The sequence below is a fragment of the Sesamum indicum genome, linkage group LG3 (genome assembly GCF_000512975.1).
Source record: "Sesamum indicum cultivar Zhongzhi No. 13 linkage group LG3, S_indicum_v1.0, whole genome shotgun sequence".
NCBI classification, from domain to species: domain Eukaryota; kingdom Viridiplantae; phylum Streptophyta; class Magnoliopsida; order Lamiales; family Pedaliaceae; genus Sesamum; species Sesamum indicum.
In genome coordinates, this window is record NC_026147.1 from 24,483,005 (window position 1) to 24,503,543 (window position 20,539).

The 20,539-nt window shown below is 37.2% G+C and overlaps 4 protein-coding genes across 5 annotated transcripts in view; 2 read left to right on the top strand and 2 right to left on the bottom strand.

Annotated features, from left to right (window-relative positions):
* LOC105159493 (oxysterol-binding protein-related protein 1C-like) overlaps positions 1-1,502 on the top strand; it is a gene marked incomplete in the record, with an annotated part of 7,523 nt that extends 6,021 nt beyond the window's left edge. The window contains 3 exon segments of the mRNA XM_011076572.2: positions 1-49; positions 507-620; positions 975-1,502. Coding sequence (XP_011074874.1) covers positions 1-49; positions 507-620; positions 975-1,145 — 334 coding nt within the window.
* LOC105159494 (phosphatidylinositol 4-phosphate 5-kinase 1) lies at positions 4,602-8,949 on the top strand. 2 transcript variants are annotated; one of them, XM_011076573.2, is made up of 8 exons: positions 4,627-6,290; positions 6,419-6,583; positions 6,777-6,942; positions 7,146-7,256; positions 7,347-7,540; positions 7,626-7,756; positions 7,849-7,942; positions 8,212-8,949. In XM_011076573.2, the coding sequence occupies exons 1-8, from the start codon at positions 4,681-4,683 to the stop codon at positions 8,519-8,521; spliced, it is 2,781 nt and encodes a 926-aa protein (XP_011074875.2). In that variant the 5' UTR covers positions 4,627-4,680; the 3' UTR covers positions 8,522-8,949. The 2 variants fall into 2 exon arrangements, with proteins under 2 accessions (XP_020548380.1, XP_011074875.2); XM_020692721.1 differs by lacking the exons at positions 7,849-7,942; positions 8,212-8,949 and having other exon boundaries at positions 4,602-6,290; positions 7,347-7,522; positions 7,626-7,757.
* LOC105159495 (probable calcium-binding protein CML29) lies at positions 14,905-15,581 on the bottom strand. The gene has a single exon (XM_011076574.2). The coding sequence runs from the start codon at positions 15,556-15,558 to the stop codon at positions 15,088-15,090; it is 471 nt and encodes a 156-aa protein (XP_011074876.1). The 5' UTR covers positions 15,559-15,581; the 3' UTR covers positions 14,905-15,087.
* LOC105159496 (mitogen-activated protein kinase homolog MMK1) lies at positions 15,923-20,311 on the bottom strand. The gene is made up of 6 exons (XM_011076575.2): positions 19,928-20,311; positions 19,718-19,847; positions 18,870-19,007; positions 17,922-18,254; positions 16,827-17,007; positions 15,923-16,245 (listed from the first exon to the last, which is right to left on the bottom strand). The coding sequence occupies exons 1-6, from the start codon at positions 20,143-20,145 to the stop codon at positions 16,070-16,072; spliced, it is 1,176 nt and encodes a 391-aa protein (XP_011074877.1). The 5' UTR covers positions 20,146-20,311; the 3' UTR covers positions 15,923-16,069.

Sequence of the window (20,539 nt, forward strand, 5' to 3'; positions counted from 1 at the left end):
TTTTACACGCTTCGCTATCACACTGAATGAGCTTATTCCTGGGCTGAAGGTGATTTTCATGATGACTCAAAAGTGTTGATATGTGTGGATGTGGTGGAAGTTGATCTTTTTCCAACCAAAGTTTAAAAGTGGATCTGACGCTATATTACTAGCATTATCATGAATCCCTCTGGATCTGATATTCTGTATGTGTTTCAGATACCCCCTTGTTTTTTCTTATATAATTTAGCATTTCAAGTTTGCTATCGTTGTGGAGAGATATTTTGCATGACGATTTTGGTGTTGGGTATTACCATGTATGTTCTATCTTTTGTGAACAAATGGTTCCTTGTTCTTCCAGATGGAACATGAATTTTCAAGTCTTGGAAAACTCGTTTTGTCTTCAAATGCCATCTTTTCATTGGAAATGAGAGGAAACTATACTAAATGCATGAACTTTTGGGTGTTTTCTTATGCTATGGGTTATCAGATTCGTCAAACTGCAATTGATTTTTGAGTTTTTGCAGGAAAAGCTTCCACCAACAGATTCAAGGCTTAGACCTGATCAAAGGTGCTTGGAAAATGGGGAGTACGAGATGGCAAATGCTGAAAAATTACGACTGGAACAGCGGCAACGACAGGTAACTAGTTGGAGCATGTTTAATTTAGACACTCTTACTCATCAACTTAAAGGCACATGCACGAGCAAGATCTCCTGGATTGAGGAACTTCTTTCGAGTGAATGAAATTTCTTTCTAATTAACTATGTTTGTTTTAGACTTCAATGGTGGTTAAAATACTTGCATAATGTTTGGATTTGTGTTTTGAGTGTTTATTCTTTTTTTGTGTTTTGAAGATAAGAGAGAAAAATAGAGATAAATAAGTGTGTGTTGAAACGTGTTTGTGTTTTGTGCCTTCAAGTGATGCTCCATGAGACCTTTGAACTTTAGTAAAGTTCTTTGTTGCCGACATAAACATGATTTGTTATGGACCAGGCTAGGAAGATGCAAGAGAGTGGTTGGAAACCACGATGGTTTGCAAAAGACAAAGGATCTGATACCTATCGCTACGTAGGTGGGTATTGGGAAGCTAGGAAAGAAGGCAAATGGGACGCATGTCCTGATATTTTTGGTCAAATACCTTGTGATCAAATTTCAGAGGAGTAGGATGAGCTATATATCTTAGTTTTGTGTTCTCAGTGTTTATAGTCTATAGGAAAACATTGGAATGCAGCAGATGATGGTTGATGGTATGAGGTGCAGATATGTTAAATGTCTGGTGTGTATAGCCGTTAGAAGAAGCAATTCAGTTGTTCTGATAAAATAAAAGTTGAGATAGTATCTATCATCATTCCTGCCATTTCTTGCAATTCTCTTACTTGTCCATAACTCCACACATTTGTACCTGGCATGGGTGACATAACCTTAGTTTTTCGTCTTTCCTTCTTCTGGGATGCTGATCCTATTTTCATAGAGGACATTGCCATGTATGATTACAATTCAGTATTAACAATTTCAGCGATATCTTGTATTTGTTGATGGCTGTGGCCCCTCCAGGAACTGAAACAAAATGAAATTTATGTAGTAAATGTGATAATGACACGGTAAATTGAAGAAGCTGCCTAACACGTAGGTGTTGGTGGGTTGGAGAAATTTCGAAACATTGTCTTCTTCTGCTTTCTTCTTCTACTACTTGTTCTTGAGTGGAGGCTTCATACAAATATCTGTCCTAACCTGCGCCAACCCAAACCATTAATGTTGGGTGGGTCTGACATTGAGCGTCCAATATGTTGTGTAAATTCGCCTAATTCCCTAGAATAACAAGTGGATTGGGAGGACTAAAACCCGACGAACCCTGCGACTTCACTTTCAAGGTATAATTGAGTGAGTCTAATATGGGTTTTGGTTGTATTTGTTTAGGGGTAAATTAATAAGAAAATTTCTGGAGTGGAGGTGGTGAGGCAATTGAACGAGTAAAGAAGAAGGGGGGTTTAGAGCGATAAAAATATCATATCATTGTTCACTCGTATCTTATGCCTTAATCACAACACCCATTTAAATGGATTTACAATTTGACACTCATTCAAACATCAAATGTACCCCTACTTTTTATGAAAATTGATAAAAAGACTCAGAAAAACAAAATGTGTTTATTAGTCAAAATGCTTCATTTGTTGGAATTACTAAATAAAAAATTGGAATTGAGTGGGGTTTCCACGTGGAGAATGATGGTAATGCTTGCAAATGGAGACAGGTGGCGCCATTCTCTTCATTTGACGGTGGGTCCACTCCTAACCACCAACTGTTAAAACCAACTCTTTGTTTGCATCGCCATTTATATACTTTATTGTAGGATATATTGCAATCTGTTCAAGAAAATTAAATCAATAATTTTTTTTTATAATTTACTAGACAAGGTGGATGATTTATGTTTATGTGATAGTCGTGGTATTTTCATATTAATTAATTTGAAGTTGATTAGAGGAGGAAGAGTCCGTAATCTTCTTACTAATTAAAACCTTAATTATATTAATTACTCGTCTTATAGAGGTTGTCAAAGTCCACACGCTCAAAAGGAGATAAGAAACTCCACGAGACTATATAGATATATATATATAGTAATATGATACTTTCTTTTTATTTAATTTTTAATGTTTTCATGAATTTCGGCATATAAGACATTAGAAATAATTATGACCCACCACCACTATAAATGTGTCTACCCCATTCATGGACACCTCTACCATAACACCAACATTGCTATTTAATGTTTTCTCTACCAATTAATCCACACTCTTTATTTATTTTGTTTTATCTTCCATAAATTTATATATCTTCAGGATTTAATCACTAATTCTAATAGATTGTTTTACTTTATGTGAATTATTATAATTATATTGATATATTGATTGAATCAAAAATTATTGTCTACAATTAAAAAAAAAAAATTTGTAACAAATCAAAACATAATCAATATTCCTCATCATCATCAATGTCATTTTTCATTACAACTACTTGGTGTATATTATGAGAACCATAATCAACATACTTTGCAACAACCTCTTTCACTTGTGGTATGTAATTATGGTGGTTAAAATAATATTATTATATATTGATAAACGGCAATGAACAAAGATTAATGTGTTAATTATGGGTTCCAAAAATGTGGGTGGTCTAGGACTAGGACATTGTTATATTGTGATTAGAGATGAAAACGAGAATTACTAGTGTGTGTCCCTGCAAGTTGCCAAGTATGGGATGGGTCACCATCATGGAGGCCAACCCACTACGTAAATGGGCCGTCAACCGGACCCACACCACTTCAAAATTCATCATGCACCACTTAGGTAAAACCCCAAGATTCTATTTTTTTGATTGCTGCCTACCACTTACCACACTCACTAACTTCTACACAACACTAACTATTCATTTCATTTCATTTTATAAAAATCTAATTTAACTGCATTCAAATCAACAAAAACTCAATCAAATTTATTAATTGAATACATAAACTATACAGACTTGACTCATAAATTGTATAGAGATCTTAATAATTTCAATAATCAATAACTGTTAATTATATTAGGCCAACATTCACAAATTGACGGGACTCAAACTCATGATCTCTTTGCTAACTAAATAAATTTCATTAGATCCAATTATAAATTACAAAGAGTATGATTTGGGAGTAGGTTTGATCTATTATAATGTAATAATCATGTAAATATGAAAAGATTAAATTCAAAATAAATAGAGACATAACGTGTTAGGCGTACATATTGATTACAATGTATGCTTTGATTTTTTCAGCCTCCAAATTTAATTAAGAGGACAGAGCTTTGTTTGATATGGACATAAAAAAAAAATGTTGGTCATCAACATTAACGATGGATGACTAAAATAATAATTGGAGAAGTAGTCCCCATGTCTCAACATATTATTTTAATATAAAATAAGATGGTATTCTATTATTCCTAAGTTGACTAATATGGGTGACAGATGGCACATTGCTAGCCATGCCAACACACTTTGATCATTACATGTTATCTTATGGTTCACCAACCATTGAACTCGGATTGGATTATTGGACATCAAACTATAGAAATCGTATTATTATATTTAAAATAAATTATGATTAGGTAATTAAGGCTAATCATAAGATTAACCCAAAAACCCGGGATTTAATTATATTACAAAGTGCTAATTAGTTTTGAAGCATAAAATTATCAAGAGTTGGTATTTATGTAGGAAAGTAAGAGAGAGTGGGATTTGCAATAAATTAATAAAAGAAAAAGGCAGGAGAATTATTGGTAATTACCATAATGAAAAAGCAATTAAACCAAAGGTGTAAAGAATGAAGAATCGGCAGACATTGGATGGTTCACCTAGACGTGGACCACCTAATCAAAGTGACAAAATCAAAATCTACATGAATGGTTATGGTAGTGTTGTAATTTAAACCCCAATAGAGGGTGACATTTCAGTACCCTTTTTCACATCCTAGGAAATACCGCCACGTCACGATGAAATCAGGGGGGAGATGAGATGATGCTCATGCTCCTACTACTACAATTCGGTAATTGTCTGTATGTATGTATGTATGTATGTGTGGAGATGGGTAATCTGTACATGGATAATTCAGCCGTATGTATGTATAGGTTAACAGCAATTTTAGCAACGCCTTACAGTACAAATACTGTAAATGCAAGGCCGGCTCATACTTACTGAGTTCCTGTCCCTCTCTCTTTCTCACACCCACTTCACGCACTCCTTCATTCATTCACGTTCTCTCTCTCTCTCTCTCATCTTTTCTGCTTTTTCCTCTTTGCTTTTCAGTTTCTTGTTTATTCATTTCATCTCTCTCTCTCTCTCTACAAACCTTCCCTCTGCTCTTGTGTTTGTAAGGATTCCAAACTGCTCTGCCATCGCAAGCCAGTGGGAAACCAGTTTGCCGCTTCTCTTTCCTGAAAATAGGCCGGAGAAATGCTGTCGGACCTGGATTTCCCAGCTATTTATACCGATTTTTCCGGTCGTAGTTGAGTTCAGCAGACCCACCAATTTTTTCAGCCAATATAGAGAGACATTCTTGTTTTATTTCCAGCAAGGACGAAAAATGCCTGAGACGTTGTTATGCTTAAAGCCAGCCGAAAAATCGAATGAGCAGAATTTTGATATAGAAAAGGAGAAATTACTAGAGAATGCTACAACTACCACCACGCCGAGATCAGTTATACTTGTTCCACGAAGCAAATCTCAGGCCACCTGCCGTAGAGTGACACCCACCTCAATTTCTGTGAGCAACGGAGCTAATATAATCGAGAAACACCTTCCCAATGGGGATCTGTATATTGGAACGTTCTCCAACAATACGCCCCACGGATCCGGGAAGTACTTATGGAAAGATGGGTGCATGTACGAAGGGGAGTGGAAGAAGGGGAAAGCGAGTGGAAAGGGGAAGTTCTCTTGGCCATCTGGTGCGACGTTTGAGGGAGAATTCAAGTCGGGCCGGATGGAAGGTACCGGTACTTTTATCGGGTCCGATGGGGATATGTATAGAGGTTCGTGGTCTGGGGATCGGAAGCATGGTTACGGGGTTAAACATTATAGTAATGGTGATTACTATGAAGGGCAGTGGAAGAGGAATTTACAAGATGGCCAAGGGAGGTATCTATGGAAGAACGGAAACGAGTATATTGGGGAGTGGAAGAATGGGGTGATTCATGGGAGAGGGGTTTTGGTTTGGAATAACGGGAATAGATATGATGGGGATTGGGAGAATGGTGTTCCGAGAGGACATGGGGTTTTCACCTGGCCTGACGGAAGTTGTTATATGGGAAGCTGGTCTAATGATTCTTGTAAAAGTAGTAATAGAACCCAGATTCTGAATGGAACATTTTACCCGGCTCACAATGCCAAGAATGGTAACGATAATGATGAGGACTTGAAAGGGTACTTTAGTCAAAAATTATCTGCGCCGTTGATGGTGGTCGGCGAGGAGAGCGTGGATTTGGTGATTGGTGGTGATGGGGGGAAGAAGAGGTCCTCCGTTGACGGTGGGACAGCGGATAGGGCTTTTCCGAGAATTTGCATTTGGGAATCGGAGGGGGAAGCTGGAGATATCACTTGTGATATTATTGATAACATGGAAGCGAGTATGCTGTACAGAGACGGGTTCGTGTTGGATCGAGATGGGATAAGGCAGTTTAGGAGGAATCCCTGCTTTCTCAGTGGTGAAGTGAAGAAGCCGGGGCAGACAATATCAAAAGGGCATAAGAACTACGATCTGATGCTCAATCTCCAATTGGGTATAAGGTAAGAAAGATGCTAGTGTTAATTCAAATGGTTTGGTGCTTCACCAGGGTATATGTTTTTCATTTTTATTAAGATTTTCTTCTTGTTATGAGTTGATTCTTAACAAGTGGGTCTGCCTTGTCATTTAGGTACTCTGTGGGGAAGCATGCATCAGCATTGCGTGATCTTAAGCTGAGTGATTTTGATCCTAAGGAAAAGTTCTGGACGCGGTTTCCTCCTGAGGGGTCAAAAATTACACCGCCACATCAATCCATGGACTTCCGGTGGAAGGATTACTGTCCTGTGGTGTTTAAGTAATTAATCCTCCTTAATCCGGCTATTGAATACGTTTCACAATGCAATTTCTGTTATACCATTTTAGTATTATCTTTGTGGACTGTGAGCATAGTGAGTTTTTCTAATTATAGTAGTTTCCAGAAATTTTTAATTATGATATTCAATGTTTCTAACATTCTAAAATGGTGGATTGCTTTCTTGGGTTTTCAGACATTTAAGGGAGCTATTTCAAGTAGATCCTGCGGATTATATGTTAGCCATTTGTGGGAATGATGCTTTGAGAGAGCTCTCATCTCCGGGGAAGAGTGGAAGCTTCTTTTACTTGACACAGGACGATAGGTTCATGATCAAGACAGTGAAGAAACCAGAAGTCAAGGTCTGTTGCCTACCTGATTGACTTTGTTAAAGTTAGAAATGATGTTCCCTGGGATAATGAATATACCATAATTGGCAGTGATCAAAACTTTTTTTTGGTCCCTACTGCTCTGAAATTTATTATTGGATATAAGATGTTGGATTCAGTTGGATTGGACCATCTAATAGCCACAAAATTGAAATTTGCTTATTTGTTTTCTGCAGGTGCTTATTAAGATGCTTCCAAGTTATTACCAGCATGTCTGTCGCTACGAAAATTCTCTTGTAACAAAGTTCTATGGCGTCCATTGTGTCAAACCAGTGGGGGGCGTCAAGGTAAGTGGTCCTTCCTATTATTTCAGTTCTCCTGTAATGATATGAGTCTCCACTGAATAACTAATTGGAGGTCACATTCTGACAAATCAGACCCGGTTCATTGTGATGGGAAATATGTTCTGCTCAGAGTATCGTATTCACAGAAGGTTTGATTTGAAAGGATCATCACATGGCCGCACAACTGATAAACCTGAGGGAGAGATTGATGAAACCACAACTCTGAAGGACCTTGATCTGAACTATGTATTTCGGCTGCAAGCCAAGTGGTATCAAGAACTTATGAAGTTAATATGCACATCTCTCTTTTGCCTCTGGATTGTTGTATTCAATTGCGTTGGGCATTTCCTGATTTGCTGATTTTCTCTACAGACAAATTGTTCGTGATTGTGAATTCTTGGAGGCAGAGAAAATTATGGATTACAGTCTCTTAGTAGGTATTCATTTTCGCGATGATAAGACTGGAGACAAGATGGGGTTGTCGCCTTTTCTTTTGCGCACAGGTGATTATCAATGTCCATGATAAATACTTCTGACATTGATTGCTTGTTTTGTATTGCTTGAAGATTGCTCATTTCAAACTTTTGCTCCTCAGGAAAGAATGATTCATATCAAAGCGAGAAGTTCATGCGTGGTTGTCGTTTCCTTGAAGCAGAACTGCAAGACATGGACCGGATTTTAGCCGGCAGGTATGTTGTCCAAGCCACATGTTTTTCGCAAGTGCTCGGATATCTGCCATCCAAATCATTTTAACTAGCACATTTAAAGAGAACACTGTGTTTTGAGTGTTTGATTTGGTTATGCTTACTGCCAGTGTTTTTCGTCCATCGAGTTTTATGCATAAACATAGGTGTATAATCTACTGACATTGCATGATGGTTGTAAATATGCTATATGTAATACTTTTTATCTGTTTGGTTAAATTATGAGATTTTTTGTTGTGTTTGTTCTTTATCAGGAGACCACTGATCAGGCTGGGGGCCAACATGCCAGCACGAGCAGAGCGTGTAGCTCGAAGGAGTGATTTTGATCAGTACACTCCTGGGGGATTTAGCCATTTGACACCCTCCCGCAGTGGTGAAATCTATGAAGTCGTCCTATACTTTGGGATCATCGACATTTTGCAAGACTACGATATCAGCAAGAAGCTTGAACATGCATACAAGTCCTTACAGGTCGATCCCACCTCAATTTCAGCCGTTGACCCAAAACTATATTCCAAAAGATTTCGCGATTTCGCAGGGAGAATATTTATAGAGGACAGATGATGCGAATGAGATATAGTTTCCTACAAGAAGCCCTGGCTGTGAAGAATACAGGGCTTGGAGAATTGCAGCATTGCCAATGTCGGGGGCCAACCGAGAAAAGGGAAGTGGGGATGAGGGCTGAGTTTTTGTTGGATCAGCCATGGTTGGAAGTTTGTTCTGTACATGGAAAATTGGGAGGGAAATATTTTGGTGTTTTGGGTTGAATCTTTTTGTTAGTAATTTTTGGTGGAGAAGCAGAGGAATGTGGAGATTGGGAAGATAGGAGGAACAGGGATCACCAACTTTTCCCCATGAAGATTCAAAATGTGGGAGGGGGAATTTGAATAATGAAGTGTACCCATAATCACTTAGAAAAAAAAAAGAAATGTACAGCATACAGGTAAACAGAGTGCATAGATTATGAAATATTTTTTTGATGAGATTCCAAAGTATGGATGTCCTCAACTTATCTCCCACCCACATCAACCCCACTCTCGCTTTTCCTCCTTCTCTCTGTTGTTTCTTTAATTTAGCGTACGAAAATGGTGTCGCTCTCACTCTCGTTCTCTCTCTAGACAAGAGAGAGGGGGGGAAGAGATGGGGAAAATTTGCTTTTCCTTTGATTGCAGTGAAAGAGAGAGGAGGGGGGTTATAATAACACATGAAAAGGAGAGAAAGCTGTGGGCTGTGGGGGAGTGGAAAGAAAGATGCGGTGGTGATTTCTTGTGAGTAGAGATTTTTCATACTCTAATAATTCAAAGATCAACCTCCTATTCCTATACCCTACGCACTAGTAATTTTTGAAGGGATTGAAACTGCAGGCAAATGGCAATGCAGAAATGGACTCAAATTCTAATTGAAGAAACACACACAGAGCACGTGTCAGAAATTCCTTAATTATTAGGGAATTAGGTCAAAGAAGGTGGTGGTATTGGGATTTGGTGTTTCTAGGGTTTGTTTCTTCTATTACTCCCATACCCATATATATAAAAGGGTAATACTAATGAGAGAAGTAGTGTAGGGGTCAAAGTTATGGGAGTGGTCCCCTTGGCCTTGAAGCCTTTTTCTATTCTACTACTACTACTACTACACTGTGACTGTGTGTGTGTCTCCTCTTTTTGACCTTGTTCTCTTTTATGGGATCTTCCCCTGCCTATCACCTGAGATCCTATGCATCTGTCTCCCTCACCTCTTTTTATTTTTTATTTTTTTATTTTTGCCTTGAAAGGAAGTATTTAGTGTAGTTGAGTTTGGGTGTATATTTAAGAATATTAGTGTATGTTGGAAGAGGGTGATTGGGTACACACACCAAGCCGTATATTTGAGTTATTTAGTGAGTGTGTTGAAGCTTGTGCTTTTTTCTTCATTTTTTCACTTCTTCTTCCTTATTTCTCAAATATTTGTCTTCATAGCTTAATTAGTTTTTCCTCCATCCTCATTATCATTCCTATTCTCCTATTTTCATGTCCCGCATCACATCATAATTGATTCAGAATGTAGCATCCAAAGGGGGGATTTCCGTGAAGTAACATCATTATGCTGATGGTATCCCCCAAAGATTCAGCTTCTACTTTTGGACTTGGTTTTCTAGTCCAATGGACCCATCTTCAGATGAAGAGTGAGAGTGTATTTCCAAGGTAGAAAAGCTTTGCTTGTCAGTTGTCACGTAATAAAAAAAAACACAAACATATCAAATCATCATCACATATCTTTGTTTGCTGCATTGTACTAATTTTTTAAATCTTTAATAGCCTTTATGCTTCACTATCTATAAGCATACACTCATTTTATTATATCTTATTATAGCTACTTAGTATAACATTTTGCCAATTTAATAATTTAAATAGTAGGTTAAGAATTATTTTAGCTTAGATCAAATTAATTGTATAAAAATCAATAAGATATTATAATAATAAAATACATTGTTTGTATTAGAAATATGTGTGGAAGAATATTTCATATATGGAATCTTAAATAGAAAATATTTGAAATATATATAGTCAAAAATATATTTCTTCTAACAGCTAATATATATGTGGAGGGTTTGCAATTTTATGTCATTTTAAATAATACATACTAACTAGAATTTGAATTAGAGATGCATAGGCATAGGCATGGCATGCAGCAGATGTTGCAAGTGATGAGATGAAAAGAGTATATATATATATGCTTAAACTGAATCACCCAATTATTAATAAATACATAGCAGTGCATGTTCTCATGTAAGAAGAGCAACCAAATGAGTAGGAGTAGGACAAACACAAAATCAAACCCATCTCTCTTCTTCGGATTCAGCCATTAGCCCCATGCCTCATGCCTCTCCCTTCCACTTCTTTTCTACACTAGGAAACTCCTAACTAATCCTAACCCAATTCAAAATCCAACTCAACCAATTCAAAAATAGGCTGGATTGGCCTAGGCCAGCTCCAGCAATCAATACCGGGCCATACTTTTTTTTTTTTTCTTTTTAATAATACATGTTATATAATTTTATTTATTTTTTTAAATTGATTATTTTAATAGTATTTTTATACTTTTGAAACTCTAAAAATTTATCTTTATCTTTCTACTTCTAATTTTTAATACTTTAATTCATTGATACTCTTTTTTCTTTTCCAAAATTTATTTTAAGTCCTTTTTGAATTTATTATCATTTAAATTTATTATTGTAAGCTTGTTGGTCAAATTATTATTTAAAGTCTTTATATATTCTCAACTATTATTTCTCTATATATAGATTTTCGTGTAATTTGATTATTATTTATTTTATAAAATAATTATAAATGTAAGTAATTGTTTATAAGAAAATCTCAATATCATAAAAAAAAATAATAAAACAAACACATTCAAGCGTAATGTGGGTTTGGTCTGGGCCTCAATTAACCGGTCCATGAGTTGGGCTTTGGTTTAAAAATAGACCCAATTAAAACCCACTCAGAGGCCCAGACCAACTATGAACAGTAGTGGGTCGGTCATAGGCCAGGCTTTTTCGGCCTAGTCCGTACTAGTTCTCGATTGACCCGGCCTACTATGCACCTTGATCTTCAGTCTCCCCTCCCAAATGAGCTTGCTGGCATTTTTCTACAATTCGCACAACTGTCATCCTAAATATGGATAGAAACAACAATGGTGAGCTTAGCGAATCGATAGTGGTGGAAAACAATGGATAAATCATAAAATAAAAGATCTTGTACAAATAAATAATGATTTATGTGTACAAATTAATTTAGCAGGCATATAACGTTGATTTAATTTTTAGTGACAAAGGTACATTGATCTACATATTTGTATTTGACTAGTTTACAAATCTATGCATTAATTGAATCATGAATTCTCATTGTTTCCACTATCTTCAAGACCACCCCACTAACATCCTCAAGATCACCTCACATCTCATTGTGTTTTAAATGTTGTGCAAGCCACAAACACGTCTACAGTTGGTCTCAATGAAAGAAATCACATCATTCGTAAAAAAAGTAAACATTGAGTACAAATTTTCAAATGATCATATTTTAACCATTTTATTCAATCATTTCGTATTTACTTCTTTTTTCAATCAAAAAAATAAATAATTCGAAGATTACAAAATTTATTAAAATAAATTTATTTTTAGTTAAGTCTTTATTCTAATATTAAATTTAAAAACTTTAATTTATGTTAAATATATGAATATATATTGGATCATGAGTTTACAAATCCAATCAAATCTTCTGACAGTTCCCAAAGGCTGCAAGTAATGCCGCCGCCAAACATTTCTCGCTTTGTCGCATTTAATGAATGCTATAATTAGATATTCCCCACTTTCCACTTCTCATCATTCCTCCCCTACTTATATACCTCAAAACCAAACTTACAATTCTGTACACAAACCTTCAGAGCCAGAGTAGGTGATGAGCAGTGAGCTGGAGCTCCATTCATTCCCACCTCGGACTTATATAAATTACATCGTCCTTGCTCCATTGATACGTGTAATCAATCTTGCAAAGCTGCATTATTCTTAATCCCCAAAAGAATGAATCCGAATGCTCAAGAGTGGAGGCCAACTCCAAAAACGTTGGATCATCCTCATCAGCTACACCTACTTCCTCCCCATGCCATTTACAGACCACATTCTGAGCCTGCAGCTACTCTTCTTCCGCCGCAACCGGTGGTGGCATTTGCCCCTGAACCTCCCGAGAGACTACTACCATGTCAAGTACTTCCTCGACTTCCATATTACTATCCATTCTCCTTCCCCAGCTACCAGAATCTTTTCCCATATACTCCATGCACACGGCTGCAGCCTGTTTATGATCACTCAACTCTTGTTTCTTTCCCGGAGAATGGCTATATTACACCCAATTTTGGCGGTGAGGAAAAGTTCGGCGGTGGTGGAGTACTGGTAGAGATGGATCCGGAGAAGATAATTTTAGAAAGCCCACAAGCGAAGAAGGTGAAGAGTCCGATGATCAAAACAGTAGCAAAAAGCGATCCAGTTGCTGTAAATATCTTAAGAAGGTGTTTTCCCCCTCGAATGCGGAGGACAATGAGGTCTTTCAGCGTTGGCAAGAAACCGATGCGTAGGCTAGAGTGGAGACCTAAAAAGAAATACACTGATAATGGAGATGCGGGTGGCGGCGACGCTCGTTCTCCGCCGTCCCCTCTTCCTTCTTTAAAGCCACGAATTGAGGAGTTATCTCCCCCTTCAAAAACTACAGTTATGATCAAGAACATACCAAATCAGTTAAGGTACATTATCATTTTTCCTCCTTGGGCCAAGCTGTTTATCATTTGCTATTTTGGCGCTTCTTTCGGTTTTGAACATATGCGTTTCTTCTGTTCTGCCTCTGGCTTTTCATTTGTCTTGAAATATGAGCATATTTCTGTTTTTGTGTTAAATGTGCTTCAAAGTTTACCTTATTATCCATTTCCATGTGTGTAAATGCCTTTTCAGGAAGAACTGATTTGCTAGTAACATTAGTAAGGAATGCATCTTTTGTCTCCCCTGGCAACTACTTCCCTGCAGCTGTGATGTGGGACAGTGTGATTAGAGTTACTTATTGGAGTAATATGTAGTCTTGTTCCGACTCCTTTTCTCTGAAGCATATACAGTTATAAAAAGGGAATTCTTTCCAACTTTTTCCTTTCCTTGTCTGCGTTAAATGTATGAATAGTTCATTTAATCCCCCATACATATCCCCACCAACAAATGCTAATGATTAAGTTAATAAATATTCTCCTAAGATGTGCGTGCAGTTAAATATAAATGATAATAATGCTTCTTGTGCAACTACATTTATGAATTGATGATCCGCTTTCTCTGGGTGAGTCGTCCTTCACTTCTTACCATTAATATTGGTGTATTATTTTGACAGGAGGGATTTTCTACTTGACTTTTTGGACAGTTACTGCGACACATACTCTCTGGAGTATGATTTCTTCTATGTGCCTATGGACTTCAGGTAAGGTATATATATGCAGCTGTTGGTTATGTAGACTGTGAATGTGTTTCTTGCACACGTTTGTACGTAGTTCTCTTTTCACGGGCTCATTTGGTTGGAATAATTAATAGGACTAAGAACAATTTGGGTTATGCCTTTGTCAACTTTACAACTGGTGGGGCGGCCCTGAGATTCATGCAAATCTTACAAAATTATAGATGGAAAACTGTTACAACTGATGAGGGCTCTTTCCTGTCGAAAAAGATTTGCAGCATCTCATGGGCTAGAATTCAGGTAATTCATATAATCATGAATGTGATTCAGGTAAATCAAGAAATTTGTAGATTCTGTGACCAATGTTTCCTGCAGGGCAAAGAAGCCTTGGTTGAAAGGTTTCAGAATTCCAGGTTTGCATGTGATGACTTGGATTTCTTGCCTGTGATACTTGACCCGCCTCGTAATGGGTCGGACCTCACCTCTGCTCCTCCGCATATTCTTGGAAGATTGAACGGACGGGCTTTTAGCAAAAGTTGTTGATCTCTTTGTCCTTCCCCTCTCCCTCTCTCTCTCTTCATTGTCTGAGTTGCTTTTAGGCAAAGTAGGTTGTAAGGCTTTGTTCTTGGTCTGTTTGTTTTAGGAGTGTCTGCGGGAAATCTAGAACTGGACTGCGGATAATTTGCGTGTTGGTTGGGAAATCCTGGGATTTGACAGACCTATGTTTTCATAATCTCCCTGGAGTTGGTGGCGTAGAAAGCTGGGGTGATATGGAAACATGGGTTTTGATTTTTTGGCTGGATGTCAGTCCGTGGACTATCTCACCTTAGTTTGTAAGCATACTATGTTATGATCTCAAGGACCTTTTATGTTGTCTTTGCTCGTCTTTCTTAGTGGTGTGGTAAATTACATACTGTTTTAGGAATGTTCATTTGAGAAAGGAGACGTTGATAGTTTATATCAACAGTAATGGAGAAAATGCTGCAAAACTAATCAAACTGCTAATTTATTTGATGGTTGAATGGATGAACGGAATTACATCACACAGCATAAATATCGTAACATCAAACATCTACCTTATTTCTAACAGGACAGTGAATCTCTGTTTATCATCTTATGCTCCAAATTATGGCTACTTGTGTTATGTGACGAAACGATAAGTATGCTTAAAATCTAGACAAGGGAATTTACTATAAGCTTGAAATCCTCAAAAGTTATGGCTCCATCCCCATCTCCATCCATGGAAGCAACAATGTCCTGGCAATCATCTAGGGATAACTCAATCCCCATATCAGCAACAACTTCATAGAGTTGTTCTCCTGTTACCAGATCATGTTCCTCAAGACCCCATGCATCTAAAGCAGTTTTAAGAGCAGTTAGATCACCTAGTTCCAAATTCCCAGTGTTCATATCGAGAAACTCTGAGATGCTTAACAACCCATCCTTTTTGGCATTTCCGTTCTGCATCATGGCCTGGACATCTTGTTCACTCGTGTTGTATCCGAGCGATCCCATGATTCCACCAAGCTCTTGCATGTTGATAAATCCATCATTGTCTGAATCAAAGGCATGAAAGGCCTCTACAAGACCCTGTACATGACTCAGTGTTTCCAGTTCAACTGAGAGAGGGCTTGATTGGGCCATGGAAAGTTTAAATTTAGGTTTAAGATGAGATGCTCGTTCGTTTATATACACGAGGAAACAAATTGGGGTCACTTTCAAAGTTGTCTTATGTTTCAATAATGTAGAGTATAAGTTCTTATGCTCGTGGATATTTCAATTCCAGTCTGCAACAGGATGGAATAGAATCCTTATTGTGGTTGTCAACTTCAACACGGTTTGATCTCAATTTTATCAAAAAATGTATCGACAAGTAGGAACATTCATGGCAAGCCAGCCATAGATGCATGTCAGTTTGTTTTCAACTGAACACAAGCCTCCATTGGATGACCACAGGGCCAACGCAGCTGGAACAGTATTAAAATTAAGTCAAAATATCCAAGTCTAGTTTATGTCATCGCCAAATGTTGTAGATTAAAGCCATCCATGTTTCGGATGGACAAGTATATACATGAAATCGATGAAGTCCAGATACAACATGAGTACCACAGCATTACAAGAAATCCACACAGTAAAGAGATTAACGAATGATTCTTCACATTTGCTGATATTCGGGATTGAATGCAAGAGACTCCCGATAAATCAGTTCCTTCATCTGATCTTCAGTCAATGCATGCTGCTCGAAGTCAAAGCTAAAAGGAGTCATACAAACAGGCTCATCACTTATGTCGTGCAGTGAGTTCAGGTATGGATGGGCCAACGCATCTTCCACTGGAAGTGACAGACATTGACAAGATAAACCAAAATTGGAAAGAGGAATCAACATTTTGATACAGGGATAAAGGAATGAACTTAATAATAGAACAATGATGCTAACATCAATTATTTCAGCAAAGCCTGATTGTATTGGCTGCCAGCATGAGTGAGATGGGTGTATAAGAGCATAGACAATTTCTAATTCCTACAATGCAATGTATATTGTTTTTCAAGCAAGAAGTGAAGTCACACTTCCATGGTGGATCAAATACATAATATAAGAAAATAGACATTTTGACGTATTACTTCGCAATCCATTACGTAGTATATCGAGTACTACCATGATAAGTGCAAGTATCCTGAAAATGCTGCTCTCCTGTCGGGCTCCGCATGGGAAAGATCTATACTAATTGATGGAAACAAATAATGTGGGAGAGGTATTTTCTTTCCCTTATATTATCATAAATATACTTCATTGTAAACTCTACCAAATCACATATGAAATAAAAATATATCATAGATGAAATGAGAATGCAGCACAAACAACAGAACATCAAAGAACTTGAGGATCTGCAAGGTGAGGAGATGTTCCTTACCTGTAATCCTTTGCCTAGGATCAAATGTCAGCATTTTCTCGACAAGATCAATAGCAAGAGGGTGCACACGAGGAAACTTATCAGCAAATGACTGTCGGCGATAAGGAGGGAGTTGTCGAATATATCTTTTTGCATTTTCATTCAGAAAACCTAACTCAGCCTCTGATGGGGTGCCAATTAGCTGCACAGCAAGCATCCTCCTTAGTCACAGTCAGAATTAAACATAGTATTATGCCTTGTCTATGAAATTCATTAATGGATTAGAGCAATCCATACTACAGCTTGGGCTTCTTCTGGGCACAACTAAGAATGCCAACTACATTTCAGCAGAATCCAAATTCTATGAATGAATAATGAAAGAAGTGGACTCAATAAGGAACTACCTTTTGTAGAAATAATTGCAAGTACAACCTATTGATTTCTTTTTTTTTTTTACAGCAGAATGCTTTCCCTTGAATGGTTTACTTTCACTGTGTAACAGTTCTAAGTGCCACGAAACCGGGATCACTGCATTGTAGTAAGTGCTTTCCATGTACATGTAATTTTTACTTGAAAATAGGTGAAAATCAAGTAATTCAGTCCAAGAAAAAACAAGTATCCTAAAATATCCAGATATGAAGCCTGAGATGTCCTTTTGACCTTATTAAATGTGCAACTCACCAAGAGGTCTACTATAAGAGTCAAAACAGTAAAGACCTTGGGCACAAATCAGACCATTCTTGAACTAATCCCAGGAGGATTGGCTGCAACAAGGTTAGGTGATAACAAACTCAAGGAATAAAAAGACGAATGTTTTTGGGAAGATGATTAAGCTTCAGAATCAACTCAAGCACATGAATCAAAAGAAACCTTTAACTTCAAATAGAAGCAAAGTTGTGTACGCAAGAATGGTGGAACTGCTTCCAATTCCTATTTCTGAATATTCATCATCAGAGCCAGCAAATACATATAGAAACATAATGATGCTTTGACCAAGGAATAGAAAACAAAGCACTGAATGAAAAAATTACAAGAATAATTCTCCAATTATCCATTCGGCTTTACACATCCAAATTCACTTTTGGTGGAGAAAAAGAAAAACAGTGCAAGAGATACCTCCATCAGCAAGCGCAACTGGTGCACATGATCTCTACCAGGAAATAGTGGCTTCCGATCCATCAGTTCCATGAAAATACACCCCACTGACCATACATCAATAGCTGCAGTATAATCAGATGAATTCAGCAACAACTCCGGTGCCCGATACCACCTTGTAACAACATATTCTGTCATAAAATCCGTTTCAGAAGTGATTCGTGCCAATCCAAAATCACATATCTTTAAGTCACAATTTGCATTCAGGAGAAGATTGCTTGGCTTTAAATCCCTGTGCAGAACATTTGCAGAATGTATGTACTTTAACCCGCGAAGGATCTGGTACAAGAAATACTGCAAGAAAAACATGGTAATAGTTATGTTACACATGACTTCACAAAATACAAAAAAAATAGTGCAGGATAAATAAAGAACCATGGCGATATCTTTTGACCTTTTAGTACTATATGGCAGGCAGATATAAAGTGGTATAAGATCTTCAAGAAAGAATGGCTATTTCATAAACAATTTGACAGAAAGAAATAAGTCGTTTAGAAGTCATGGAAGAAAATTTGGATAAGAGTGTCAATATGGAAGCAAGTTATGCAAATGCATGGTCCCATTTAACAGTTTTAACTGTCCACATGCATACACAGAGTCTGAAATTCTTGTAATAAAGGCCAAAACTATGTGCGCTTAGCTGTTCCTGTTTAGCTAAGAAAGTTCAACTTAATTACCTAAAGTGTTACCGAAAACAATAGTTAAAAATAGTTTAAAGAAATCATGAAATATTAAACTTCATTAGCTGAAGTGCTACAGAAAGCAATAGTTAAAAATAGTTTCAAGAAATCATGAAATACATGATCCCTTAAAAAAAACTTGTGGTTATGAAGGAAAATACAGGCCTGGCTCATACTATTGATGAGTGCCCATTATGTAGATTTTTCGAAATAGAATTAAGTATAGAACCTGGCAGTGCTCCTCTGACAAAGCTTGATTAGAACGGATGATTTGATGGAGATCCGTATCCATAAGTTCATATGCAATGTAAACATCATTAAATGCTTGCCTTTGCGGTGGTGGGATTATATCTCTTATTGCCACAATCTGCAACAAACAAGATTGGTATCATTAATCAACCAAAATGCGCTGAAAATTATCTGAGACCATGAACGTTAAAAGGCCAAAAAGAATAAATTAGATAAAACAAGAGCATCTGGCGCACGGACATTAAACAAGAATTTTGTAAAATCCATTTTAATGGGGTATTCAAACAAGTAAAAAGTATTTGTTCTAAAAAAATATTGACAAAGAGATCACATCTAACCAAGTTGATACAAATAAAGCTAAAACTTCTTCATCCAGTAAATTAACCCTCAAGATCAACTCCTAAAATCACACTTTAGAGACCCTCATGTCCACATTCCAGATATCTTTCACACAAAAAAAATTAATTACTCAAAACGTATTTGCTTACACCTTACCGGTGAATTAAAAAGGCCAGCTAAAACCCCATAGGATTAGGAAAATGCAGAAATCAGTAAACTGTAATAAAAACTGGATCTTGTTCCATATTGGAAAAAAAATGAATGCCTTTTCGCCACTGAACTTCTCCGAATTGAACAAGAATTCGGTTCCAACTATTCAATGCCTTTTCGCCATTGAATATAAAACGCACTGCTGAGCTACTGTCTGTAACTCGCAGAAGTCATACAACAAGTGTTTCATATAGAAGTGTCAACTTTATATACTCAGAAAGTCCACCAACAAATATACGCATACAGAAAAAAGAAAAAACAAAGGTCGCACTCACTAACGTTTTCATGATCCATGTGGCGCAGAAGCTTGATCTCGCGCAGAGTCCTCTTGGCATCAATTTTATTATCAAAAGCATTTGCTATCTTCTTAATCGCTACATTTTCATTCGTCTCCGAATTCAAAGCCGAGCTTTTAAAAAACAAAAGAAATCAATTATTACAGCAATTACGAGGACGAGAGAAGCCAAAAGGATAAAGAATTTTGGTCACCAAACGATGCCGTATGCGCCTTTTCCGATGGGCATGATTGGGGGTTTGTACTTAGAGGTAACCTCGAAGATATTGCCAAAGATGTTGTATTGGATGAATCGTCCGCCGTGGCTAAGCGTCGCAGGTATGTGATCATTCGACGGCTGCTGCTGCGGAGGCGTCGACTGCGGCTCCGCCTCCGACATGATGGCGTCCGCCGGCTGAGCCCCATCCACCATCTCCGAATGTCTGTAACAACAAAAAAGAAAGAATAGTATTGAAAAAGGAAAAAAAAAGAAGAAAATGAAAATGCGAGCTATCTCTCTCTCTCTCTCTCTCTCTCCTTTCTTCTCTCTCTATTATTTATATGTCTGCTAGTTTCTCTTCTCTCTCTCTGTCTCTCTCTAATGTGTAAGTATATTTGTATGTATATGTTGTTTTAATGGTTTTGTATTGGGTGGACGCACCTCCTATCCTATTTCTCTTCCCTTTCTTCTTCTTCTTCTTTTATTTGCTTTTAGTGTTTATAGTATTTTTCTTTGGCAACTCAAACTCTATTCAACTTTCTACTTAAATCTAAATAATCAAGAAATCAATACATATTATTAAATAAAATGGAGCATAAATGACGCA